Consider the following 25,196-nt stretch of genomic DNA (forward strand, 5'->3'; position numbering starts at 1 on the left):
TAGACGGAAGGACAAAAAGGGAATAAGGATCGTCGAAAGAAAAAGCAATGACAAAAAGTTTTATATGTCTAGTTAAGCAACAAAAAATTTATATGGCCAATTTTTACATGTTTCGAATTAGTTACGTATACATATATGCATATAAACTCGTCAGATATAAAAGCCAGTAGTTGTATCTGCATCCGTATCAAGTATCGTTGAGATCGGTTATTTCAAGTGAGACAACACTTGTCCTATTTGCCCTAAGATTTTCTTTAGGTTAATTGGTTCTGGATCCTGAAAAGAAACACAAAAATTCCAGTAGCATCGTACAGGTTACGTGTAAATGAATCAAGTTTAACAGGTCCAGTTACGCGTTATTGAAACTTCCAATGTTCTCTAAATCGAAGTTAATCGAAGTCGAATGTCGTTTCTTAAAAAGCAACATGCAAATATTTTGAAGATGACCGTGGACAAACAACAAATTCAAGGGTAAAATAATTAGTAACTTACCGCCTCTGGCGAAGGATTAGGTTCTGGGTTTGCATTGCTCGCAGAAATAAAGGCAATCATAAAAATGACTGCAACGCAAAGTAAGAATCTCATGACTTCCATGGTTCTTGAATGTCTGTTATTGCTATGTACGTAACTTGTGCGATCTTCCTCTGTTTGTCGAAATCGTCCGCGACTCCGTTATTTATACCCGAAAAAAAATCGTTAAAATTATCGACGAAGTAATACCTATCGTTATATCCTTCATACTGTCCACCAAAAGTACCAAAAGAAACATTAAGATAAATTCACCACAAAAAAATCAGTAAGTTACAGTCGATAGCTCAGAACAATAACAGCGTGAAAAGTAAGTAGAGCACGATTTAGAATGAAAATTACTTTTGCTTATCATATTCGTTATATTAAACTATATCGTGTATATCTGCAACTCACGTGTAAGGAATATTAAAATGTCGATTACGAAAATGGAAATAAGATTCCTTCTTGAAGTTTAAAAAATAAGCCTTTTAAAGCTTAAACAATATTCTGATACTATAGACTTACACGACTGCATGATTGATAGAAATAAAGCAACCATGGAAGTTGGCTTCCAAGAATTTTTCCGCAACCCTTGCATATACAGGGTGGTTGGTAACTGGTGGTACAAGCGGAAAGGGTGTGATTCTACGTGAAAAAAGAAGTCGAAAATATAGAATAAAAATTTCTTTTTTTTAAATTTTTTTTAATTTTTTTAGAAATCTATAGTGAGATCCGCTATAACGAGATATAAAGTGCGAGATATGCGTGATAAAGTGCACGCGTACCGAGCGAAAATTCAAAGTCGATTTTCTCGAAAACAAAGCCTCAAACGAAAAATTTTTATTCTATATTTTCGACTTCTTTTTTCACGTAGAATCACCCCTTTTCCGCTTGTACCACCAATTACCAACCACCCCGTATGTATAGATAGATACCAGAAATCGTTGTTTAAAGATAATAACGAGCATAGAAGTGACCTGCTTGCCATCGTTGTATATTGCAATCGTACCTTTAGGTGCTTTTTTTTGCGACTCGTATACATACAATTCGAGGTTCGCCAAATCTTAATGATCGTATCAAGTCATCGTTGCATTCCCATAGCATTAACCGATGAGCGTCCACTTGTTGCTTATTTCTTGGATTGGAATATTACGAACGACATAAATAAGATTGTACGAGGAAGATTATTCAAATTTCATTGATATCAAATATACATGTAACATGTATGGGGTAGTTATTTTTGCCATCATTTTCAGTGTCGTTAGATCAATCGTCGCAATTAATCGAATAGTGAAGTATAGTCATTATTTATCTTATCACATCGATTCTATCTTCTGTATTTTAATTAAAAATTTTATTAGTTCCAAGATAATCACCTATTTTACTCGATGACTTATCGAATTATAAAAGAAAAGTTTCTATTATATTTTTTAACGACCGGCAATAGTAAAATATAAAATATAAAACAAATATAACTCGAAAAATAGACACTCCAACAACTGTGGTAAATTAAATACGATTAAAAAGAAATTAAATAAACCGGATAGAACAAAATTGAACACTGACGAATCTTTGACTTCTTACTTGAATATCATTGGCCTCCTTATTTCTCGTTACGTACAAACACACGCTTTACGACTATTTTAACGCCAAGCAGGTACACTGTACATGTTACTTTCCATGCTTAAACACGTATCACGAAACAATATTGTCAAAGCTGGCAGCTATTTAACAACAATACATTTCGTTCACACCTTGGCCACTCTTTCGTCCATTAGGAATTATCGATTTCGAAAAAAATTTCGTTGAAAATTTGCTGTTCGAGCATATTTTTCTTTGATCTCGGCTCAATGAATTTGCTGCAAAGTTTCGTAACGAATCTGTCTTCACGTTGGATGCGTACACTGACAGTATACCGACATGTTGGTCAGAAAAGTCGGAAAATAAAGATGAAGTGGAAGTACTTATGGAATTATCTTTTGTAATTTTGATTATTTTGATTATTACTTAGGTGATTAGAGATTTCGTTGATTCCGAACTTAATCGTGAATTTAGCTTTTTTCGCATAAGTATATATAAGGTTTTTAATTAAGTAGAACGGGACTAGATTTCTATCTAGTTATACGGTGGACTAAATAGAGTATCGATAAATAACTTAATCGGCTACGTAAAGCCAAAAGCACGCAATCATGGGTATATCTGTGTATACTACGAAAATGACGATTAAATATGTCGCGTTCTGCTTATCTATTGCTTATGCGCTTATCTATTTAGAAACTAACAATGACTATCAGTGTCATTTCAATCGGATAAAAGTAGACGGAAGGACAAAAAGGGAATAAGGATCGTCGAAAGAAAATGCAATGACAAAAAGTTTTATATGTCTAGTTAAGCAACAAAAAATTTATATGGCCAATTTTTACATGTTTCGAATTAGTTACGTATACATATATGCATATAAACTCGTCAGATTTAAAAGCCAGTAGTCGTATCTGCGCCCGTATCAAGTATCGTTGAGGTCGGTTATTTCAAGTGAGACAACACTTTTCCTAGTTTTCCTAACAGAGACAATATGTTAAGTGGTTCCGGATCCTGAAAAGAAACACAAAAATTCCAGTAGCATCGTACAGGTTACGTGTAAATGAATGGAGTTTAACAGGTCCAGTTACGCGTTATTGAAACTTCCAATGTTCTCCAAATCGAAGTTAATCGAAGTCGAATGTCGTTTTTTAAAAAACAACATGCAAATATTTTGAAGATGACCGTGGATAAACAACAAATTCAAGGGTAAAATAATTCGTAACTTACCGCCTCTGGCGAAGGATTAGGTTCTGGGTTTGCATTGCTCGCAGAAATAAAGGCAATCATAAAAATGACTGCAACGCAAAGTAAGAATCTCATGACTTCCATGGTTCTTGAATGTCTGTTATTGCTATGTACGTAACTTGTGCGATCTTCCTCTGTTTGTCGAAATCGTCCGCGACTCCGTTATTTATACCCGAAAAAAATCGTTAAAATTATCGACGAAGTAATACCTATCGTTATATCCTTCATACTGTCCACCAAAAGTACCAAAAGAAACATTAAGATAAACGTGTAAATTCACCACAAAAAAAAATCAGTAAGTTACAGTCGATAGCTTAGAACAATAACAGAGTGAAAAGTGAGTAGAGCGCGATTTAGAGTGAGAATCATTTTAGCGTTAGTTATTATTGTCGTTTCGTGTTTATCTTTATTACGTTTTGTATTTGTCAAGCATAATTTTTGCTAATTTATCTTATATTTAATAGCTACCTATTTCTACGATATCAAAATTATTATATTTGCTTATCATATTCGTTACATTAAACTACATCGTATATATCTACAACTCACGTGTAAGGAATATTAAAATGTCGATTACGAAAATGGAAATAAGAGTCCTTCTTAAAGCTTAAGAAATAAGCCTTTTAAAGCTTAAACAATATTCTGAAATTATAGAATTACACGACTGCATGTTTGATAGAAATAAAGCATAGAATAACAATAACGAGCATAGAAGTCACCTGCATGCCATCGTTGTATAATGCAATCGTACCTTTAGGTGCTTTTTTTGCAACTCATATACATATAATTCGAGGTTCGCCAAATCTTAATGATCGTATCAAGTATGACCGATGAGCGTCCACTTGTTGCTTATTTCTTGGATTGGAATATTACGAACGACATAAATAAGATTGTACGAGGAAGATTATTCAAATTTCATTGATATCAAATATACATATAACATGTATGGGATAGTTAATTTCGCCATTATTTTCAGTGACGTTAGATCAATCGTTGCAATTAATCGAATAGTGAAGTATAGTCATTACTTATCTTATCACATCGGTTCTATCTTCTGTATCTTAATTAAAAATTTTATTCGTCCCAAGATAATCATCTATTTTACTCGATGACTTATCGAATTATAAGAGAAAAGTTTCCATTATATTTTTTGACGACCGACGATAGTAGAATATGAAATATAAAACAGATATTGCCCGAAAAATAGTTATTCCAACAACTGTGGTAAATTAAATCTAATTAAAAAGAAATTAAATAAACCAGATAGAAAAAATTGAACACTGACGAATATTTAACTTCTTACTTGAATATCAGTATCTCACCGTCTAAAAGTTCTTTTCTCTTTTATTTGCTCGAATATCACACTTAAAAAGATAATAATATGTAGAATGTATAAGATATAGATACGATTGAATAAATTGTGTCTTGTAATATTTGAAGTAATGTTTTACTTCATACATTTGATCATTTAAACGGATCATCCCATTATACGATTTATGGTATATATAGTTGTAAAATTGCGCAAAATTAATATCATTTATGGAATGAAGACTGATTCATGATTCACAAGCAACGATACTTCATTTCTTTGATCCGTTGAAAAATACAATTTCCTTTCCGCCAATGAGGTCAGTACGATAAAGAAATAGACACAGATAACGAGGAACAAGAAATTAACGGCATATGATTTTTTATACGTTAATCGCGTATCTTGTCAAGGTAGTGATATTGATTGAAGATATCTATCCCGATAAGGGTGAAGTTTCCATGATAAGCCAGCAAAGGGTATTTCTACACCTCCAAGCTTTTCAGCATTCGTGGATGAACATTCGTAGCATCAACGTGAATTAAATAGTTATAGCAAGAAACATGAGAGTGCACGAATTTTTAATAATCTTGTTCACGATCGGACTCGTTGCCTCACAATCGGGTAATGTATCAGTGCAATCAAATATTCACTTATAATTTTTAAATTTACATATGAACAGATACTACATATTTGTCTTTAAATTAGGGGAACAAACGCTCAAGTGCTTCAAATGCGACGGCGATTCATGTAAAGAAGAGAAACTTTCCACGGAAATGTGCAAGATTAATCCTCCAGACACGACTGAACCACCGACCACGACTCCAGCCGGGACTGAACCACCGACCACGACTCCAGCCGGGACTGAATCACCGACCACAACTCCAGCCGGGACTGAATCACCGACCACGACTCCAGCCGGGTCTGAACAACCGACCACGACTTCAGCCGGGACTGAATCACCGACCACAACTCCAGCCGGGACTGAATCACCGACCACGACTCCAGCCGGGTCTGAACAACCGACCACGACTTCAGCCGGGACTGAACAACCGACCACGACTTCAGCCAAGACTGAACCACCGACCAAGGCTCCACCCAAAACTGAACCACCGACCAAGGCTCCACCCAAGACTGAACCACCGACCAAGGCTCCACCCAAGACTGAACCACCGACCAAGGCTCCACCCAAGACTGAACCACCGACCAAGGCTCCACCCAAAACTGAACCACCGACCAAGGCTCCACCCAAAACTGAACCACCGACCGAGGCTCCACCCAAGACTGAACCACCGACCAAGGCTCCACCCAAAACTGAACCACCGACCAAGGCTCCAGTCAACACTGAACCAGCGACCGAGGCTCCAGTCAACACTGAATCACCGACCAAGAAATGTAATATTTATCTCGTATGATTCAGTTTGTAGTCGTTGTTCCTTTGATGTATTAGAAGCTTTTAGCTCCTGTTTCATAACGTACAGTAAAAATATAATAGATTGGATAGTTTGTGCAAAATTAAATTACAAATTATATTTGTTATATCTTTACAGTACATAATATGTTTTTTATATGCATTTTTAGCTAGCATGAATACTGATAGAAAGCGTAGAAGTGTAATCGGTCGGTTCTCACGAATACAGTCCGTTAATGGCAACGTTACATATCACTGTTATTCAAACACTGGTAAGACATTTTTCTATATTATTTTTTCGATACACATAGTTTATTCGAAATTTGTGTTGACGTGAAACACGTAAATGAACTTAGGTTTTGTTAATTAGTTACACATGTATTTTTCTCTTACAGTGAATGGCACCCAATCCAAGGGTTGTACCACGGATAACGATTTCTGTAAAGATAAAGGTTCTGCATGTAAACTCTGCGAAACGGATGAATGCAATTCGGCAACGTCAACTGTTGTATTTACATCTATGATTTTCTCTTTGGCAGCAATCGTATTATTTGTAAGATAAACAAATAGTTTTCTTATTGTAAAGTCACCTTTTTTAACAACAACAATCAACAATGCCTCAGCAACGATCACTAGGTCTTTCCATTTCTTCTTGATAAATAAAGACATTGTACCGAACGGACATAGAGTTTTATAAATTTAACAGTAAGAAAGAAGTGGGATTCTATTGACAATTATAACTAAAATAGCATATTGTACATATATCTATAAAGTTGTAAAATAAAAGCTTTATTTATGTAATTTAAGATAGAACCAAAATTACACGAGCAGTAATTGTTGGTTTGCATAAGTTGTGAACCTCCGTCCCTGGTATACGATCTATACATTTTTAAAGATATAATATATATAATAATCACAATTTGCGTCGGGAATGAAATTAATTGTAAACAAAAGTGTATTAAGTATGGTTAATTTGATGTTTAACTAGCAAACCATTCACCGCGGATCGATGTGTATGTAAGGGCAACGAACTCGATGGATTCGATACGTTCCAGTCGTTATCCGTTATATTCAAGCTTTTCGACATAAATGTTTCTCACGCGAGAGTAGCGCAAGCGTCGTTATTTCCAATATGCAAAGAAATTGCCTTGAACGTGTAGCAATAATAACTTGGAACGCTATCAGATTTCCATCGACTTTCGGTCGAAATAACAAACAGGAACGTGGACAAAATCGACAATATCGACGCGGGAAAAATTGCGTGTTTCTGTTATCATTTTTCTGCGTAACGTATTTCTAATAGTAATATTTTCAGGTATGCAAGTAAATAACTAATTTTCAATATGCAGAAAGATCCTAGAAGAGAAGAGGACAAACACAAAAAGCGAAATGCGAGTGAGCTGGGAGGGGGCGCAGAGGGAGAAGGGCTATTTCAAACAAAGTTAGAACACACTATGAAAGAGTTTAAATTCAAAGGATACGTCGACAAAAAAATGGATATATTTGAACGACGTGACGTCGAGCGACAAAAGACGAGTATAAAAAAAAGAGAGGGGACATGGAAGAATAGTAAATTAGCGAAGAAGGCGTGCGTGAACATGAACTGTGTTGAACGTCACGACGCGAGGCAATACATGATGCGCGATTAAGTACATGAATTGAGATTCGGACGTGCTGGTGGCCGGAGCGGTTGGCGCTTCGCGCGCCTCCACGGTGGTGTTCGTTGGGAATTCTGGGCAATTCTGGCGTTGCTCGCAAGGGTACGCGCGCGGTCGAGCAACTCGATTCGTCGGAGCTGCGCCAAGCACTCCTCAGTCTCCACGACTCCGCGAGGAACCTCAGTCTACAGTCTATCGTCACTGTTCGTGAGCGTCGTTTCGGCAGAGTTTTACCGTCGCTTTCGCGTTTCTTTCAGAATTGCTAGCACACGAATGTTCCATTATTCTGTCCGTAACCTATCTCTTGTTCTCTTTTACCACGTCGCCAAGTGATAAGACTGAAAAAGAGGAAGAGAAGGAGAGAGAGAGAGAGACAGGAGAAACTCCTTTCGACGTGGATTCACATCCTCTTCGATTAATCGACTCGTTCTAACCCTAAGCGAAGGAGTTGCTTCTCATAATCGGTGGATCAGGTGACGCGCGTCGATCGGTGTATCGAACGAGCTGTCATCGTGGCAACAGCAGTCATGCACGATCGACGCGTTTGAATCTTTCCCGTGTTCGTCCCTAAACGTGAAACAGGATTTCGAGACCCCCAGCCTTTCGCGGATTACTCTGCACGGACGTGTAAGTATGTATATCATTTTCTTTGACACACGCATTTATGTATGTATATAAATTAGTACTTAGACGACTAGCGGCAAGTTTGCCGAAATATTTCGAAATGTCGATGGAGTAAGATGTCGAGTTTCGAGATCCATTAAAGATATCTTTGACAGATTAAACCGAAATCTTGTACCGTTGAAATTTGCGTTATGCCGAATGTTACTCGATCGAACGTGCGTAGACGTATCAATGACGCTTTGAACTTTGAAAATTATAAGAACGAGGAACATCGGCGTTCCTCTGAAAAAGGAAGCAGCAACGCGACCGATTCGTCTATCTACATTACTAACGATAAAAAGAAAGAAAGAAATATCACTATTATAGACAGTAAATCGCGGGAAGCGCGGCAGTATTTATGTCGATACGTGATTCGATACGAATTTCACATTTTGGTTGCTCCTTATAAACATTAGATAAGACCGATTCTTCCTTTGCATTCTGTGACTTTGTTTCGTACTTATATCGAAGAACACCCGGACTATTTCGATTACGATCACAAGATTCCATAATACCCATTGCAGTAGGCCGGTATCCTAATTTACAACAGTGTTTATTTACTCATTGATAGGATTTGAAAAATTGTTCATGTCCCGACCGCTGCATTAAACCACCTGTGCGTATTGTTTCCCTTCGATTTTGTAGATTATAGTTTTAGTGGATCACCACGACGAGCGGTTACGGGCTTATCCCGGCATCGAAGATCTTCGGCGCGTTAAACTCGTTAGGGGAACTTGTCCACGCCTACAATTAGTTTCCGTTAACGAGGATAACAAAGCGTTCGGTTAACCGTAAGTCGTTGTTGCGCTACGCGCAGGAGTCGTAAAGTTGAATACACACAGAACGTCCGTAGTTTGCGAGTTCAATTTGCACATTCGCGCTTCATCAAACACGTATCTTGTTCTCCCTTCTCCTTTAATTCTTTAGTAACTGGGAGAAGACACTGAAAATCTTTTTTGAAAGAATTGCAGAGGAAAAGACGATGACGGTGACTTCGCTTCTTTCTCGAGAGAAGAAAAAGTCTGTTACTTGAAATCAGAACGCGGGAACAGAAGCAAAAGGGAAACGCGATTACGAACCGTAACTCGGTGTTGCGCGCACGTTAAATCGATCAATGTCTACCCATCGCACGCCATTCCGTTACAATAATTAATTTTCGCGCAATTCGTACGGTCGATATCTTAACTCGATGAAAACGCTAACTGGGAAAATTTGAAATTTGTAATTGCAGCATGAAGAAAGAGACGCGTAATCATTTGACTGATCATATTTATTTTCGTAACCCGTTGAATAAAGTTCACAAGCAATCCTTGGAACGTTGGTAAGCGTTGGACCGACTTAACTGCACGACAGGGAAGGAACGCAGAACCGCGAAATCGCTTAACTAATCACGCGAACTGACTATCGATAGCCTGAAAATTAGATAAGTATGTCAGGCACACGCAGCGAATAAATCATATCGAACAAGACCGCTTTTTCAATGTAATTTGCTATACATATAATATTGTTTCGTAACAAGGTGAATATCGTTTCGTTTCCAGTTTCATACAAATTCTCCGCGTTTCTTTTTTTTTTTTTTCTTTTTTCTTCTTTCGAACATATAGTACGATTCTTGGGAAAAACGCGTTTATATTAGAACGATAGTTTTTTTGAATTTTTAAGAAACTCTGTTGTTCCATCGTGTCGTCGCCATTATCGTCTCAATACAGCGCGGCCGCAACGAACGATAACTTCTCATCGATCTGGATCTAGATTTTGACGATTGACATCAATTCGTCCTAGTCGCGTTGATGTGTTCGTTTGTTTAGAGTACAAAAATACGACGCAACGGAAATGACGCGACTGGTAATCGCAGGTAAAAAACGGAAAGTGGAAATACTTATTGAGCGAGTCTAAGTTCGAAGGAAACAACTTGAGGGACGATAGGATTCTACGCGAGCTTTTCCAAGTGCGTTTGTTCGCTGTTACGTGAACGTGCGACACGTATATATATATTTATATGTACGTCCACTATGTAACACGTACGAATATAGTAATTTGTGTGTGTGTGTGTGTGTGTGTGTGTGTGTGTGTGTACTATATGCATATACATTATTACATATATGTAACATGGCTGCTCGAGTATGAATCTCGCGCGGTCAGAGAAATCAGGAATCTAGAACTTGGCGAGAGAGTAAGAACCGCACGATTCTCCGGATATCCGTTCACGCTACGAGCAATCGAAACCCGCCAGCCGAAGCCAGTTCACCCACGACATTGAAAGTTACGATCGGGGAGAAATCGGATTGCGTTTTGCCCGGCTGCTTACTTACTACAACAAGATAAATTTTGCGTTAACAACGGTTACGTTTATTCGCATTTCCGCATTACTTCGTTTCCATTTCATTTTCCTGCTTTTCGTCTTATCTTCCGTTTTACATCCGATATCTGTCTCTAAATACGATCCAAACACGGACGAGGTATCTCGTGTTCTTCGCGAGTTCAAATACGATACGCGCACTTATGTTATGCAAAAGTCCGAAGCAGAGAAATATAACGACAAGGGGCAAAGTGAAAAGCAAAGAAAAAGAACACAGAAGAAGACGCAATGAGGCCCAGGGCTCTTGTCCGGTTCATCGACCTATCGTCCGGTCTCCTTAGCCTCTCGTTCTTCACCTTTCTCCCGACACTTGGTTTCTCTTTCTCTCTGTAAACTTTTCCGTTGGTCCCGAGTCGCTTCCCAACCAGTGTAGGAATCTCGTCTTGGTCACGGTACGAAAGATACTCGGATTTCGCGATGAAAAAGATGCTCGCGACATTCGACCAGTTTCCATATTTCTATCATAGGACGTATAAAATCACTTTTCGCCCTAAGAGGTTGTTCGTAACTTTCGCTTACGTGGTACAATGGGGAAGAGATACCGATACAATTTCGTTTGGCAACGAGACTTCGTCTTTCCAAACGATACAACTTCAAAGAGACATTGTACGAGAACCTTTGAAGAATCAACGTTTCTTAGTTAAATAAATACGTAGCTGCTGGTTATCGCGTTATGTTCATAACATCCACCACTGTGTTCATATTTATCTTCGCTTCGTCTTTTCCTTAATTCTGTAATTTAATTAAATTCTTCCTTTCTTTAATTTCTTTAATTTAATCAATTATTGCGTAGCTGTGAAGTTCGATCTTTATTTTTAACGGTTACACGCGTCCGACATATGCTAAATAATTGTCGATAATTGTATACCGGTGGGTTCATGTTTCAACCGAATCTCGTTAAGTAACATCTTAAGGAAAAATCTAAGGTCTTCGAGTTATAAAGTGTTGTTTCTTATCGAATATTTCGAGTAAGAGAGGTTTAACTAACGAAACCGGTTTATGAGGCTTTGTCCTCGGACAATCAATAATATCGTCAATATTTCAAAGTCCTCAACATCATATAATCGTATAATATTGACAATATCGTATCGACGATACATATCCTTTTCGTTAAGAACCTTGAAATATTGACAATATGTAATATATTAATAATCTTAGAGAACCCTAAGAAATAATATACAGGGTGGTTGGTAACTGGCGGTACAAGCGGAAAGGGGTGATTCTACGCGAAAAAAGAAGTCGAAAATATAGAATAACAATTCTTCGTTTGAGGCTTTGTTTTCGAGAAAATCGACTTTGAATTTTCGCTCGGTACGCGTGCACTTTATCCCGTCTCGTTATAACGGAAAAATTAAAAAAAAAAATTTTATTCTATATTTTCGACTTCTTTTTTCGCATAGAATCACCCCCTTTCCGCTTGTACCACCAGTTACCAACCACCCTGTATATTTGGAATTGTATCGAAGAAAGACAAATTCAACTTCTAGGCGTCGGTTATCTATGTACGAAAGTAAACGATGGTTTATGTCGTACAACTAGTATGACGATCACAATCTATCACAGTGAGTACAAGTTGAAGTACGATTTTTTATTGTAACATTTAAATATGTATGATATATACCTATATTCGGATATATACCTTGGTTCGTATTTTAGAAGCGGAACGAACAAAATTGTGGTTGTCATAGAGGTTTTCCACTTATAATGACGTAGTAGATGCGATGTAGATAAAGAGATGCAACCTACTTATCTATGGTCGGAAAGGGCTGTTCATTTCATTCTTCTAATATCCCCGTTTAGAATGGTCCTGCGTCAAGTCGAAGTGTTTGTTGGTGCAGCGCATATAGATACCTATACACGTGCACGTACATACCGCTACTTGACATTGATAGTGGAAGAACTTAAAAAATGTAAACTTTAGAGAAGAAACTTCTTAAAGTTGACATTTTTGAAAATACCAAATACAAGCTTTACTAATGCAACTGACCTCTGACACAAGACTAATGAAATTATAAATACAACGTTCTACACGATAAAAATAGAAACATTTTTTGAGTTGCGTCGTTATCAATGCCAAGAAGCGATATTTACTTGTATACGAAAGACTCGGACTTACATCATTCGGCGTATACGAGGCAAAGAAAAGAACGAATACGAAGAAGATACGTAAGACGATGACTTTATCAGCACTTTGCGCGTCCATTTTTTACTACTTTTACTTTTACCTACGTTTCCTCTCTCTTCTTCTCTTGCGTTTTCCAAACTCTTTTTCTCACGTTCCAGACTTGTAAGATCGCGGCGATAGAGTTATTGGCCTTTAAAAAACAAGCCATTTTTTTAATAGATGGATTCTACGCACATTTTAAAATTAAACCGGTTTTACGACGTCCTCCACATTTGGCAGAGCCGGGGAAATGAATGAACAACGATTCCGATGAAACACATTTATCGTCGGTTTAAGAAGAATACAACCAACCGAAGAAGAGCCATCGCGCGTCTTTTCTTTCTCTTCAAATTCTTTCTGTTCCTTTCCTCTCATCTTCGCCGCACATTTTGCATACGTAGAGTAGAGAGACAAGTCTGCTTCCCCTCGCAATCGATGCTTCGCATTTTTTATTTCAACGAAAATAACCAAGTTTGCTTTTTTTCAATTGTATCTCTTGCCTTTTGTTTAACCGTGAACAAGCCAAATCGAAACGTAGCAACGATGCAGAAACGACTGTATACGAGTTAAACGGACACAATGACGGACACAATCTGTACGCATACATGTAGCTATATTGTCCTACGCAACCGGCTCGGTACGCCGGAGCAGTATGTCGCGTTTCGTTTTCTCTTTCATCCGACTAAAAGGGACTATGACCCTTAGGGAACTTAAAATCTTTTTACGCTATATTCGATAGAAAGAGAGAGAGAGAAGAAGAAGAAGAAGGAAGAAAACCACCGTAGACTCAAATTCGAGGGCGAATGTGAACATCTAGTTGAAGATATTTTGTTAGTTTACGAGTCTTTTTAATTTATTTACGCCATCGAAATCGTTTGTCGTCGAAATATTTTCTACTAGTCGACCTAGACTTTTGACAGAATAATTAAGGAATAAAATAGGCAAGGACATTGACTCTCTCCATAAGTGATAAATTATCAATTTGCAATTGGAAAATATCCAGAGCTATGGAAGAGATCGTCTCTTCTTCTTACGAGCGAGCATCGTGTGTCAAGACCCTAAAACCTCGTTCGAAACAGGAAGACTGACCGAGAGGACAGGTTGGAACAAGGTCGAATTTACGATTTGTAGGTCGGCCGGTTCAGCCTCCGCTGCTAAAACTTAATATACAAGTTTCTTGATCGACGCATAGTGACCGTAAACGTTATCTAACGCGAGCGCGGTAACGATCGAATCGCACCACGAGCTACTGTTAAAATATCGAACCGTACTGTTTTATATTATTTAGCTGTTTCAAAATGATATTACGTATAAAGTTGTATCTCGGATGGACACGTGAACTAAAGTGACCGGTTAACTGCCGTGATCCTGGTATACGAGCTAATGAATCATTAACGGTTCTGTTTGTCCGTTAATGCCTCTTAACTTAACCCTTGGGAGTCTGTTTCATATCCGGTTGGCCCAAACCAGTCGAAAGCAGACAATACTAGTGACGCTTGCGTCATATACGCTTACATATACTTGTTTATTACATATTTCATTTACGAATCTTTGCGAACATAAAAGACCGCGGCTTGGGCCGACTATACAAATTCCAGCGCTTTATTTCCTTTTTTCTTACCGCAGTCTCGCTACTGGCTTTAACGTTCGCTACAATTGTTCGCGAAACTCGAACGAGTTGACACGACGTCAAGAATATATTATCACCACGGACTAAAACGACTTTATGTAATTTCTTGTGAATTCACAGATAACACGGATAGTATTATAGTCACTACTGGAACAAAAACGATTTCGTGTCGGTTGCACGTTGCTTAATTATTCTCGTGCCACTTTGTGCTTGTCGTTATTAGGAAAAATGCAGCAGAAACTGCGGAAGCTCTGTTCGAAGCGCTATAAATATAGCGGCATAAATCGGCTCGAGTCGGTTTGAAAAGGTTCTGCGTATTAACGAGTCTAGAAAGGAAAAAGATGTATATCTGCATAAGGAGAATCCTGACGGAACGCGAATAACTTGGCTCGCGTTCTCGCACTCGGCGTTCGCACGATTCTCACGAGATTGCCGTTTTAATCGCAACTTCGATCAGCGTCGAACGAAATAAAATAGAATCGGCACGGAAACTGTTTTTCCTAGACATTTGGGTAATCAAACGTCGAAACAAGAGGCGAGCAGAGAATAATTGTTCGCCGAACAATTGTAGACACACTCGTAGAAGGTAAACGATACGGGCTGGCCCTGAAGAGAGCGTTATTATTTTTCGAGGACGATAACTCACGTTCCGCGAACGTGACCAGACTGCTAGGGCGGACATTTGTGCAGACGGAACGTTTCGTTTGCGCGTTTTCGCATTCGAGTAGACGAGGGAATATTTCCTATAGCCTGGCGGCGTTCCGAGATACGCTCGATCGCCTTCGTTTCCTCGTTATACGAACTCGCGCACGAGAATCGTTTCGACTTAAACAAGATACCCTGCCGAGAGGATTCTAACGCGGCAGAAGGAACTTAACCCTAATATGGCTTGTACCGAACGGAACAACGAGTCGGCAGAGCGAAAAGCAGTCCCGTTAAACAACCGATTGTCAAAGAGAGAAAGGAGGTAGAGAGAGGCGGAGAAAAGAGAGAGCACGATGTTTATATTCGAGCAGCATTTTGCGAATATCAGAAGGAGAATCGAATAACTATGGACAATGGTAGAGGAATATTTTTCGTCCTAGTGGTAAGTGGTCTTGAGCAACGCCAACTCTGAACGATAACCTGATGCATAGCGGACGATGACGTCACGCCGAAGGGCAGCTTTGGAATCGAGGTTCTTCGCCTCCAGCCTCCCCTCTGCCAGGATAACCTGTTCCCAGAACCCTGTTTCATCGATCCATCCTTCGCGCTCAAACTCTCGAACTGTCGTCGTTCCTACGTGAAAACTTGAATATCTTCCTTGGCAAAGTAATCGTACGCGTATTACGCGTCGGAAACGGATAAACGAGTAATCGTGTCGGTAGATGATCACGCGACGGTTTCAAATTTCGTTCTATCGATCGACGTCGCAGTTGAAACGTTTCGTTGACGCGTAATTTGTTTATTCGTCTATTTAGCAAATTAACGAGCACAAGCCAGGTGTTATGGTACGAGAAAGAGGAGAAGGAATTACGGCAGAGAACAATGATAGATGCACGACGAAGGAAACAAAAAAATATGAATATACAGGGTGGTTGGTAACTGGTGGTACAAACGGAAAGGGGGTGATTCTACGCGAAAAAAGAAGTCGAAAATATAGAATACATATTTTTCGTTTGAGGCTTTGTTTTCGAGAAAATCGACTTTGAATTTTCGCTCGGTGCGCGTCCACTTTATCACGTCTCGTTATAACGGATCCCACTGTAGATCGTTGTCTCGATGGAAAAATTAAAAAATTTCTTTTTTAATTTTTTTTTTAATTTTTTTAGAAATCTACAGTGAGATCCGTTATAACGAAACGTGATAAAGTGGACGCGCACCGAGCGAAAATTCAAAGTCGATTTTCTCGAAAACAAAGCCTCAAACGAAAAATTTTTATTCTATATTTTCGACTTCTTTTTTCGCGTAGAATCCCCCCTTTCCGCTTGTACCACCAGTTACCAGTGACCCTGTATATGAGAAAAAATATAATTGGGCGGATAAAGAAAGTGGAATTGTAATAACGCGTTGGGAGTTAAATAATTGCAACACCGATCGCCTTAACTTATGGTAAGATCGGGAGAAGCGATCGACTCGATCGCAGATACTATTTGCATATTCTGGTGACGGAGTAGTAAAATCTGAGATCGCTCGAGAAGAAGGCAGCCCGGAAGAAGACCACAGTATTGTGTGAACAACGTGAACGAGATAATTGTGAATTTCTCAAAGTATGTCCGATAAAATTATAACCGATATTGTTATACTCCTATGAATCGTTACGAATAGTTACACAAGATGAATCGTTGATCGTTAAGAGTGAATAATCGCTTAGCGATATTACGCAATTAACCACGACATACGTTAACAACGTTCCACGTTCTTGCTAGTTTTCCGTATCAACTTATGAGTATGCAAACACCTACGTATCACATATGCATACGTACGTGTTTGTTCGAGAATGAGAAACTTCTTTCCGCTTATATCAATAACGATGACTAATTGCGTGAGTAACATGTAAACACGTGACGAGAATCTACGCGCATGTTCTACCGTGTTTTTCGATACGTTGCAAATGTATGCGCTTCACCTACATGGGCGTTATTACGCGTATGGAAGCTGGCGGTAAATATCAATGAAAAATGAACGGGCGAATAAAGCAGAAAAAGGAATACGCATGGGTACCTATATGTATACTATACATGTACGTATATATAATACATATGTATCTGGCGACGCAATTTCAAAGACATCTCACATTGTCCGGTTGATATTCAACGAGGGGACTCGATGACTAAGAGACTACGTAGGCGGAAACAAATCATCAGCTCTAAATTGATATCGCGTGCATTCTGCGAGATAGTCGACGCTCTTATCGTCTTTGCGCACTGTCTCTGCTTCTCACGAATCGCCAACTAACGACGCGATCATGTTCAAATGTCGATAGCCTTTATCTATGGTATCGTCCATCGATAAACGTTTTCCGTTTACATCGCTTTCGCATAAATCTCGCTTGCTACACATGCTCGATGTTCGAGTTACGAAAACCCTTTTGTATCTATTACTTTCTCCCGAACGATATTTTGAAAACACATAGCTACATATACAGAGTGCTAAGAGGTTCGGTCATTTGTATCGGTGATCGTAACTGTATGCGTACAAAGAGCTGCATGCGTAACCGACACGTGCACGTAGATTACTCTTATTGTTAGACAAGCGAACCAAGAGCTTTTCTGCGTAAGCTCACGCGTCTCGATTCTCTCGTTTCGCGGCCTGATAGTCGATAATTTGCAAATATTTGCATGCATCGAATGCGCACGTACGGTGGCATCCCGTTCTGGTTTTATCGTATACGCGATGTACCACGTTTACGGATGTTTGATAATACGTGAATCATACGGAAATCATTAGCAAAAAAATGTAATAAATATAGATGTGCGTGTTTACAACACGATGCAACTACTTACATTTTACGCGTAACGAGCAACGACTTAGGTACTCGTTATTGGACTCGTCCGTCCGTCTCTCGTACTATATTTCAATTACGTAACTCACGAACTACCGTAAGCTATCATACTGGAATCAGTAGTATACGCAGAAGATAATCGATATCAAAATACCAAGTTGATAAAACTCAACGAACTCGACAAAATATGTCGACGATTTCTTTGGGGTGTAGCCAGTTGTTGACGAAGATGACGGCATGCCTCGTTATGGCCGTCGTTCGCAGCTCTGTAATAATTACGATACTTGTTGCTCACTCATGGTTAGTTATTCGAGTAACACGACGCGACGTCTCTGCCGTTGTCCGTCGTTATTGCGTGCAACTTCTGTGGACAACAACTATGGCTATAGCAGAAAACTCCGGACGTTTGATAATAATTCACAGAGACGCAGACCGATCTCGTTGCTCTCTATAGCCTGAGTTTGTCGAATGGCTGGCGATCGATAGGTGGGGGCGCGAAAATCTAGTTGTATGAAACATATATGCACGCATGAAACACGTATGAAATGAATAAACGCGAATGTCCACGATGTTTGAACGCAGCCTTGGGTAAGCGTAATTCGCGAAACAAGGGCACAACGAAGGTATGTAATAACGGACAATAGTATGCGGCGAACAATGACATGACGCGAGGAGAACTGAAAAGAGCTTCGTACGTCCGAAACAGTTGGTTTCGGGTTTCGGCACGTTTTACCAAGCGTTTATCGTGTTTCTATTCGCAGCGTCGAACGTTCGTCGCGCATCGCAAGAAGGACGACGCGACTAAAAGATGGAGGCAAAGCGATAACGGAATGGGGAAGAAAGCGTTCCGCGTGAGAGAGATCCGATATAAGTGTGACAGTTGGAAAGTAGCGATGGGAATGATGTCATCGTACAAATTACGAGCGTAGACAATTTTGCGGAAAGTATATCTACATAATATGCTCGCATTAAGATTAGTACAAATTATCTTGCTACTTACGCGTGCAGCTTCTTACGATTATAAGAATGATCAATTTGCAATTATACGAGTGTCGAAATATTCAAACGTACGTACAACACGCTATCGATTTCTCCTTTCTTCCGAATATCGTCCTCCCTGCGATGATCAATCAGTAATCTCTCTGTAAAATCGTTTTTGCCGACTACTCCCACGAATTTCCTGCGTGTATGCACACTCTCCACACATCCGTGTTCGTCAAGTTACAAGTAGAAACAGGTTTCGTTGCTGCTTAGTTCGTCAGCGTACGTTTTCTTTCGTTTTGTTATAATGATCGATTTCGATTCGTCCTTAAGATTTTTCTAGGATGGGAGGGCACAGAGAATTTTATACCCACGGCTGCGAACAATCGGTCGTCCCGTGAGAACGCGAAAAGAAACAGTCCGCGAACATACTTATCGGCAGTTGATCTACGGACAAAACCAAGAACCAAGTTCTTGTCGGTTTAAAACAATGGTGCATCCTTGTCGAGCGTGTTATATCGTTATAGATAACGTAGATAATGCGCTTCCGGCACGCACAATGTGTTTCGTATACACTCGCACACGAACCGCCATCTTTCGATCGATTCTCCTTTCGATCCTCGAGCGTGTAGGAATATCGTTACTCGAAGTGCGTAAACTAAGTATGCGGGCGTGTCACACCGGTGAGGGCGGGCAGCTACTACAATAACAGTATAAGCATAGCTTTGCCCAAATTTTCTCTAATTTTTCCTTACGTCGCGCGTACCTAATACATATGATATACGCATTACGGAGATGGAAAGAAATCTCGTAGAGACTGCTCTCTGTCGCTCATCGTCACGCGGTGCTTCACATTGTTTTCTTTCTATGTATGACATTACCGGCCTATGCGCGCGCTTAACTTTACGACAGTGTCGAGTTCATCGAAAACGACCATTCCTTCCAGAGGTCCTTCTCCCACTTTCGCGGTAAACGTAGATACGTAACGTATTCGAATATTGGACGAGATGTCGATGTCAAATTTTAATCGAGAGGCTGACACTTTTATCAGGGAATTCTTAACGATGGGACCGAATAATGGCATCGCCCGTGCGACGATGCGACAACCCATGCACTTAGACCGTGATTACTCACCCGACTAACTCGTTAAAGGCGTCGCTGTGATCGAATTAAGGTCGGACAAGAGTGGAACTTTTCTCGCCATGATTAAGTGGGTCGTTGCTAAAACGTTATTGGTTGATTAGCTTTATCCATGCTACTATCGGACGGTGTGTCCCTTACGTTTCTCACTTTGACTGTGCCTCTCGTATTTCGTATTCGATCGAACACGTACCATTTTGTTCTTTAGCGCAGAGAACGTGTCGTCGCGCCATCAACGTCATCGTAATCGTCGCCGTCAAATTTAACCCGTGAAGAAGTCAGACGGAGAGGATCGAAGGAATAATCGTGGATCGTGTCGCGTCATCGATATCACCGATAGTTCTTTCGTGTAACATTTTATCTAGACGCGGTCAATCGTCAAAAGATCGAAAAGATATCTGAGAAACATTCCCTGTTAACTCGGAACAAACGAACGATCGAATGACAGAGCACTGACATGGATCTTGGTACCTTCGTATTATATCTGTATTGTTTTCGTTTCGCTTCTATTCCGTCTTGCGAAATAAACAAAAGGGTTGTGGTTATGGGCTTTCGATTCCGATCGAACAAGTGCAATCGTTTGTTTGGTTTTCAGGAAAAGATGAATGCCCCACCGCCGGTATACGCATCTTCCTGCCCTACGTTGCAGTCGAACCTGTCGCTGCACAGTTCTTCCTACTACAGTGAATACAGTGGAGCTGCGAGGAGGCGATTATCGTCGACGGGAGAGGCAGACACCTCAGCCACGTCTAGCTATGAAGGTAGCGATAGTTCTGAAAACAGCGATGAATCGCGTTTGGAGCCAGTGAGCCAAATGGAACGGGAACAACTCGAAACGTTTTTCAGGGGCTTGAAGTCTCAGGTAAGCGAAGCTGTGTGTGCTCTTTGCCAAAATGCTCAGCAAGTGTACGTATTGTATTATCGTTTTGTTTCGTTCGAACGACAACAGGTGTTCGTTTGCGAGTCGTTGGCCAACTTGTATCTGGGAAGCGCGTCGCAAACCGAAAGATGGGAGCTTCGGTTTACCGGCATACCCGTAGTAGTTTTGGATCTTGGAGAAACCCGATCGAGATCCAAGAGGCGGATTCAAATTCTGTTGGCAGAACGTGGCACTTGTTTTACTCTTTGGAGGGAGACCATCGACAATTTGTCGTCGTACAAGGTAAAAGATATGTTGTCGGTCTGCCGATCGGTAATTTATAAGTAATTCTAAACGACTAGAATTCGTTTTGGAAAATTATGTTTCGCAGGTATCGGGCCCGGCTTTTCATACGATGTGTCTTTCGTCCGATCACACGCGCCTCGCGGGACTCAGCTTCGATAATCCGAAAGCCGCGAACGACCTTTGGCAACACATAGAAAGACTCGTTTCTTGTCCAGAGAACATTAGTCTCTCGATACCAGGGAAGAAAAAGAAGAAGCCCGTGCAGAAGAAAGTGGTTTTACCGGCCAAGAGTAATATCAGCCAACCCTGTCAATTTCAACATGTGACGAGCGTCGACGCTGCCGATCGATCCCGATATTTTTCCCTTCAAACTATGGTGCCGCCTTTGAACGAGCTAGAAAATTCTTTGGAAGCAAATTTTTGAGATAACGAGAAGCCGGGCAATCGTTCAGATTCGTAGAGTTGTTCAGATTCTGTCGCGTTGCTCGTTCATCTATTGCGCCTATGTTCTAGGGATCTATGTATCCGATAAGATAAGATTACCTGAAAAATATGGCATATACCCTTCGAGCTTTCGAGAACGAACAAAATGAGACGATTTGCCAGATCTATCGCCTTTCTACTGCGTTTTATCTCGATATATAATATCGCAGAAGAAGAAAGCAAAAGGAACGTATCAATTAATCTTTGTTCTTCTTCCCTTTCTCTTCTTTTTTGGTCTTCCTTCTTTTCTTAAGACTAAAAAAAAACAACTAATCAGAAGAAGAAGAAGAAGAATCGTTATGAATCTCGATCGCTCGGAGATGCCTGAGAAGCAAGAAATTCTCGAATCGAGAAGAAGAAAAATCAAAACAAATAGCCTATTATTCCTTCTACTATAATCGTAACTTTCGAAGGTTTGTGTTCTTAAGAATATCGTTGAATTCAACGATTTTGCTCGAAGGAGCACAACCCATGGTACATACAACATCTCGTCTTTGAAATACTTGGTGCGAGTTTAAGAGTTTATTTAAGAGTTCTTGTAATAATATTCTCTTGGAAACATTTGGCATCCATCATTAACGAGCGATGCCACGCTCATTTCGATCGTTATCTTCACATTTGTCGTTAAAGTTCGCTGTAGTTGTATTGTCAGTGAGTTTTATGCGGCACGACGAATTAAAATGTTAATGTTATATACGAGTCGTTCTGAAATTAAAAAAAATTCCCATTTGAACAAATTCGAATGAATTCAATACATGTACGTACTATATATATATATATACTATACGTAGTGTGGGTGGGATATGAAACACGAGTCGAGGGAAGCGAACAGAAAATCGGAGGCATTTTTCAGATTCCATGGATTTTTATTGTGTCGCATCCTAACGGTTTCACGACAAAATGCTTCCTTTTTTAATAATGCGTTCGAATGCTCAGCCAAGAAATTTTATTACTCTTCCAACGTAATGCGTATCGAACTAAGGAATTCTGTCCGAATAACGACTGCAATAAGACTGGTTTTATCATTCGTCCTATATTTAGAAAAACGCGTTAAACATAGACACGATGATGATAATAGCGTTAACACGTATCTTCGTTATTCGACGTTGATCGTTACCACTAACCGTTTTTCGACATGGGACTTTTGCTGCTAGACAGAGTTTATTAACGTTATTGGCGTCGATTAATAGGGTGTGAAAAAATTATGGAAGAGAGAAGGAAAAAGAAAAGAGAAAGATAGGAAAAATGGGAATGGAGAAGCGTGGTTAAACAGCGTGTTTTCTGTTCCAAAGACGCGTAGTGTCGTTGTTGTCATCGTTAAAGCGTATCATATAAGGAATATCGAGAGAATAATTAAATTGTCCGCGTTCAAGCATACCGTTAATCTATTTATCGGTGAGAAATAACTATCGAACGTGTTTGCCTGCTTCAAATCACTAGGGATTTTCGGTGATGATCTCTAAACACTTGATTGTATGTACGAAATAACTTCGATATCGACTAACGTATTGATTTCTTTGTCTACGACTGTGATATAAATATATTTGTATAGTTACATTTACGTAATATGTATCCGCATTGGTTAATCATTTTGATATGTAAGTTTACGACCATCGTTTCGCATGTAATAATTATGCTAATAAATAGTAAGTTTACGTAATAGATATATCGCATTCGTTTGCGTCATTTTGTCATATTTTATGCAACTGGTATACCATATGTAAATATGTACTATCGTACTGGATAGAAGTGGAAGTAGTACAACTTACTTGCAATTACAGAGGAAAAGACGACGAAAGACACAATTACGTATGTATTTGGCAGCGTAAGGCAATGAAGTGTCTAAAGAGGACGCAAGCAAGCTTCGACAATTATTGTCTCGTTTGAACCGATGCCGCGCGTCGCGAAGCGTGCGTCATACGTAAATAAATAGTGTGGAAGACTACGCGAAAGATCGGTGGGTCGTCGTACCCGGAACCAAACGACACTTTCCACGCCGTTCGAATCGGTGGCTGACTTTCTTTTCGTATCCTACCTACCTAGTAAGTACCTAGATGTCGGTATACGTCGAAACGCACTAGTTTTGAATCGTTTCGAATCTACGTTAACATTCTTCTCGCGCGGGTCGTACTGTACCGCATTCACTAGACGTAGACCGTATGAGACTTGTGACACGTGAGCAAGAGTTTGCTCTACTCGAGCAGGATGTGATTTCCATTCCACTTTCACCGGTGGGAAGACTCGGTGACGATCGCGTCGAACCTGCGCTATTCGCTTAGAATTAGTTTAATAAGGAACGTTCATCGCTCGTACGAAAAGCTAAGCGATCGGTAGTACGATCTGTATCTGTATTCCGTATACGGAGGACAAACCGCACAACCTGGAGGAAATATATGTATGTACGAAGGTTCTCGAACGGACAAGAAAGAACGAAAAGAGGTCGTGGAATTCCATAGAAACGTGTAAACACTTGGGTCGCGTGCTATCACGTACGTACTGTATTCGCATACTTACATCTTACGTCGATTGGTGAGTCGCGCGTGATAGACTTTGAACTGTGTATCGCGAGAATTTTGACGCCGAAAATACGAACTTGCTGTTCGTTCGTTGAATGTTTCGTCGTGCAAAAACTATAGCTACCGGTTGCTGTGACGCATATAGTCGAGAAGAAGGGAAAGAGAGGCAGGTGAAGGATGCGTGCGACAGGAAGCGGTTGGTGTACGGCGGATGAGAGACACGCAGCGATCCATCGATACGAGGAAACGACGAGTCTTCGCGTCGCGGTGCGTCGTCGTCAGTGTGTTTCTAGAACTCACGTACTACATACATATTTCGTTTCTTTGCGCGAGCTCTAAGCCACTCTCGCCACCGCTACTTCAATTTCTTGATCTCGTGTCTCGTTTTGAATTAGCAGTATCAAAGTACAAGTACTAATTGTATAGCGTGAAAGTTTCTTTGGCTTGACCGAGTGAAATTCGCGAAACCGCGTTCTAACCTACTAGAAAAAGCGTATATAATGGAGACGCAAATGCGCTTACGCAAAGACATGCACGAAGCCGTAAATCTGATACGATCTGAAGAAACTGTCGATCCCGCTGTTGATCTGTACGACACAGTGGAAACGATTTACGATCTCCTTCTTTTTAGAATAACATTACTAAGCGATTGAGAATTACCGCGAGCGCGTTTTCAACGATCTTCAACGATCGAGTATCTAGCGAGAGGACTTTACCTGGTTCACGAGCTATAACCGAGACTGCGCGATCGGCGGCGAATAGGAATTAGATACAGACACGCGGCGCTGTTCGACTTAACGACATCTTTTTCGACTCGTTTCCATCATCAGATCACTGCGAACTTTTAGAAACCATGCGATTCCCTCGATCTCGGTTTGCTGTTAATTCGACGTCGCAGAT

At 40.0% G+C, this 25,196-nt stretch overlaps 2 protein-coding genes and 3 long non-coding RNA genes across 9 annotated transcripts in view; 4 read left to right on the plus strand and 1 right to left on the minus strand.

Moving 5' to 3' along the window:
- The window catches only part of LOC138181956 (histone-lysine N-methyltransferase, H3 lysine-79 specific), a 75,961-nt gene that overhangs the window by 34,146 nt on the left and 16,619 nt on the right, over positions 1-25,196 (minus strand). The window contains exon 4 of one of the 2 annotated variants that reach the window (XR_011173661.1): positions 12,105-12,174. The exons of the other annotated variant lie outside the window; for it this stretch is intronic. The gene's annotated coding sequence lies outside the window, so the exon portion shown is untranslated. Of the gene's footprint in view, positions 1-12,104; positions 12,175-25,196 lie in introns of those variants that run through there. 2 annotated transcript variants of the gene reach the window in all.
- LOC138181595 (uncharacterized) lies at positions 790-1,736 on the plus strand. The gene is made up of 2 exons (XR_011173546.1): positions 790-1,118; positions 1,438-1,736. It is a non-coding gene; the product is annotated as an uncharacterized LOC138181595 (long non-coding RNA).
- Positions 4,950-5,454, plus strand: LOC138181555 (uncharacterized). Of its 2 annotated transcripts, none has more exons than XR_011173533.1 (3): positions 4,950-4,964; positions 5,056-5,266; positions 5,351-5,454. It is a non-coding gene; the product is annotated as an uncharacterized LOC138181555 (long non-coding RNA). The 2 variants fall into 2 exon arrangements; XR_011173534.1 differs by having other exon boundaries at positions 5,060-5,266.
- Positions 6,035-6,854, plus strand: LOC138181470 (uncharacterized). Its single transcript, XR_011173519.1, has 2 exons — positions 6,035-6,325; positions 6,449-6,854. It is a non-coding gene; the product is annotated as an uncharacterized LOC138181470 (long non-coding RNA).
- On the plus strand, positions 7,804-23,446 carry MESR3 (misexpression suppressor of ras 3). Of its 3 annotated transcripts, none has more exons than XM_069117375.1 (4): positions 7,804-8,342; positions 20,728-20,994; positions 21,082-21,294; positions 21,383-23,446. In XM_069117375.1, the coding sequence occupies exons 2-4, from the start codon at positions 20,734-20,736 to the stop codon at positions 21,719-21,721; spliced, it is 813 nt and encodes a 270-aa protein (XP_068973476.1). In that variant the 5' UTR covers positions 7,804-8,342; positions 20,728-20,733; the 3' UTR covers positions 21,722-23,446. The 3 variants fall into 3 exon arrangements, with proteins under 3 accessions (XP_068973476.1, XP_068973475.1, XP_068973477.1); XM_069117374.1 differs by having other exon boundaries at positions 7,807-8,338; XM_069117376.1 differs by lacking the exon at positions 7,804-8,342 and adding an exon at positions 20,280-20,599.

Source organism: Bombus flavifrons, chromosome 7, assembly GCF_040668555.2.
Source record: "Bombus flavifrons isolate JBK064 chromosome 7, iyBomFlav1_principal, whole genome shotgun sequence".
In the NCBI taxonomy this organism is placed as follows: domain Eukaryota; kingdom Metazoa; phylum Arthropoda; class Insecta; order Hymenoptera; family Apidae; genus Bombus; species Bombus flavifrons.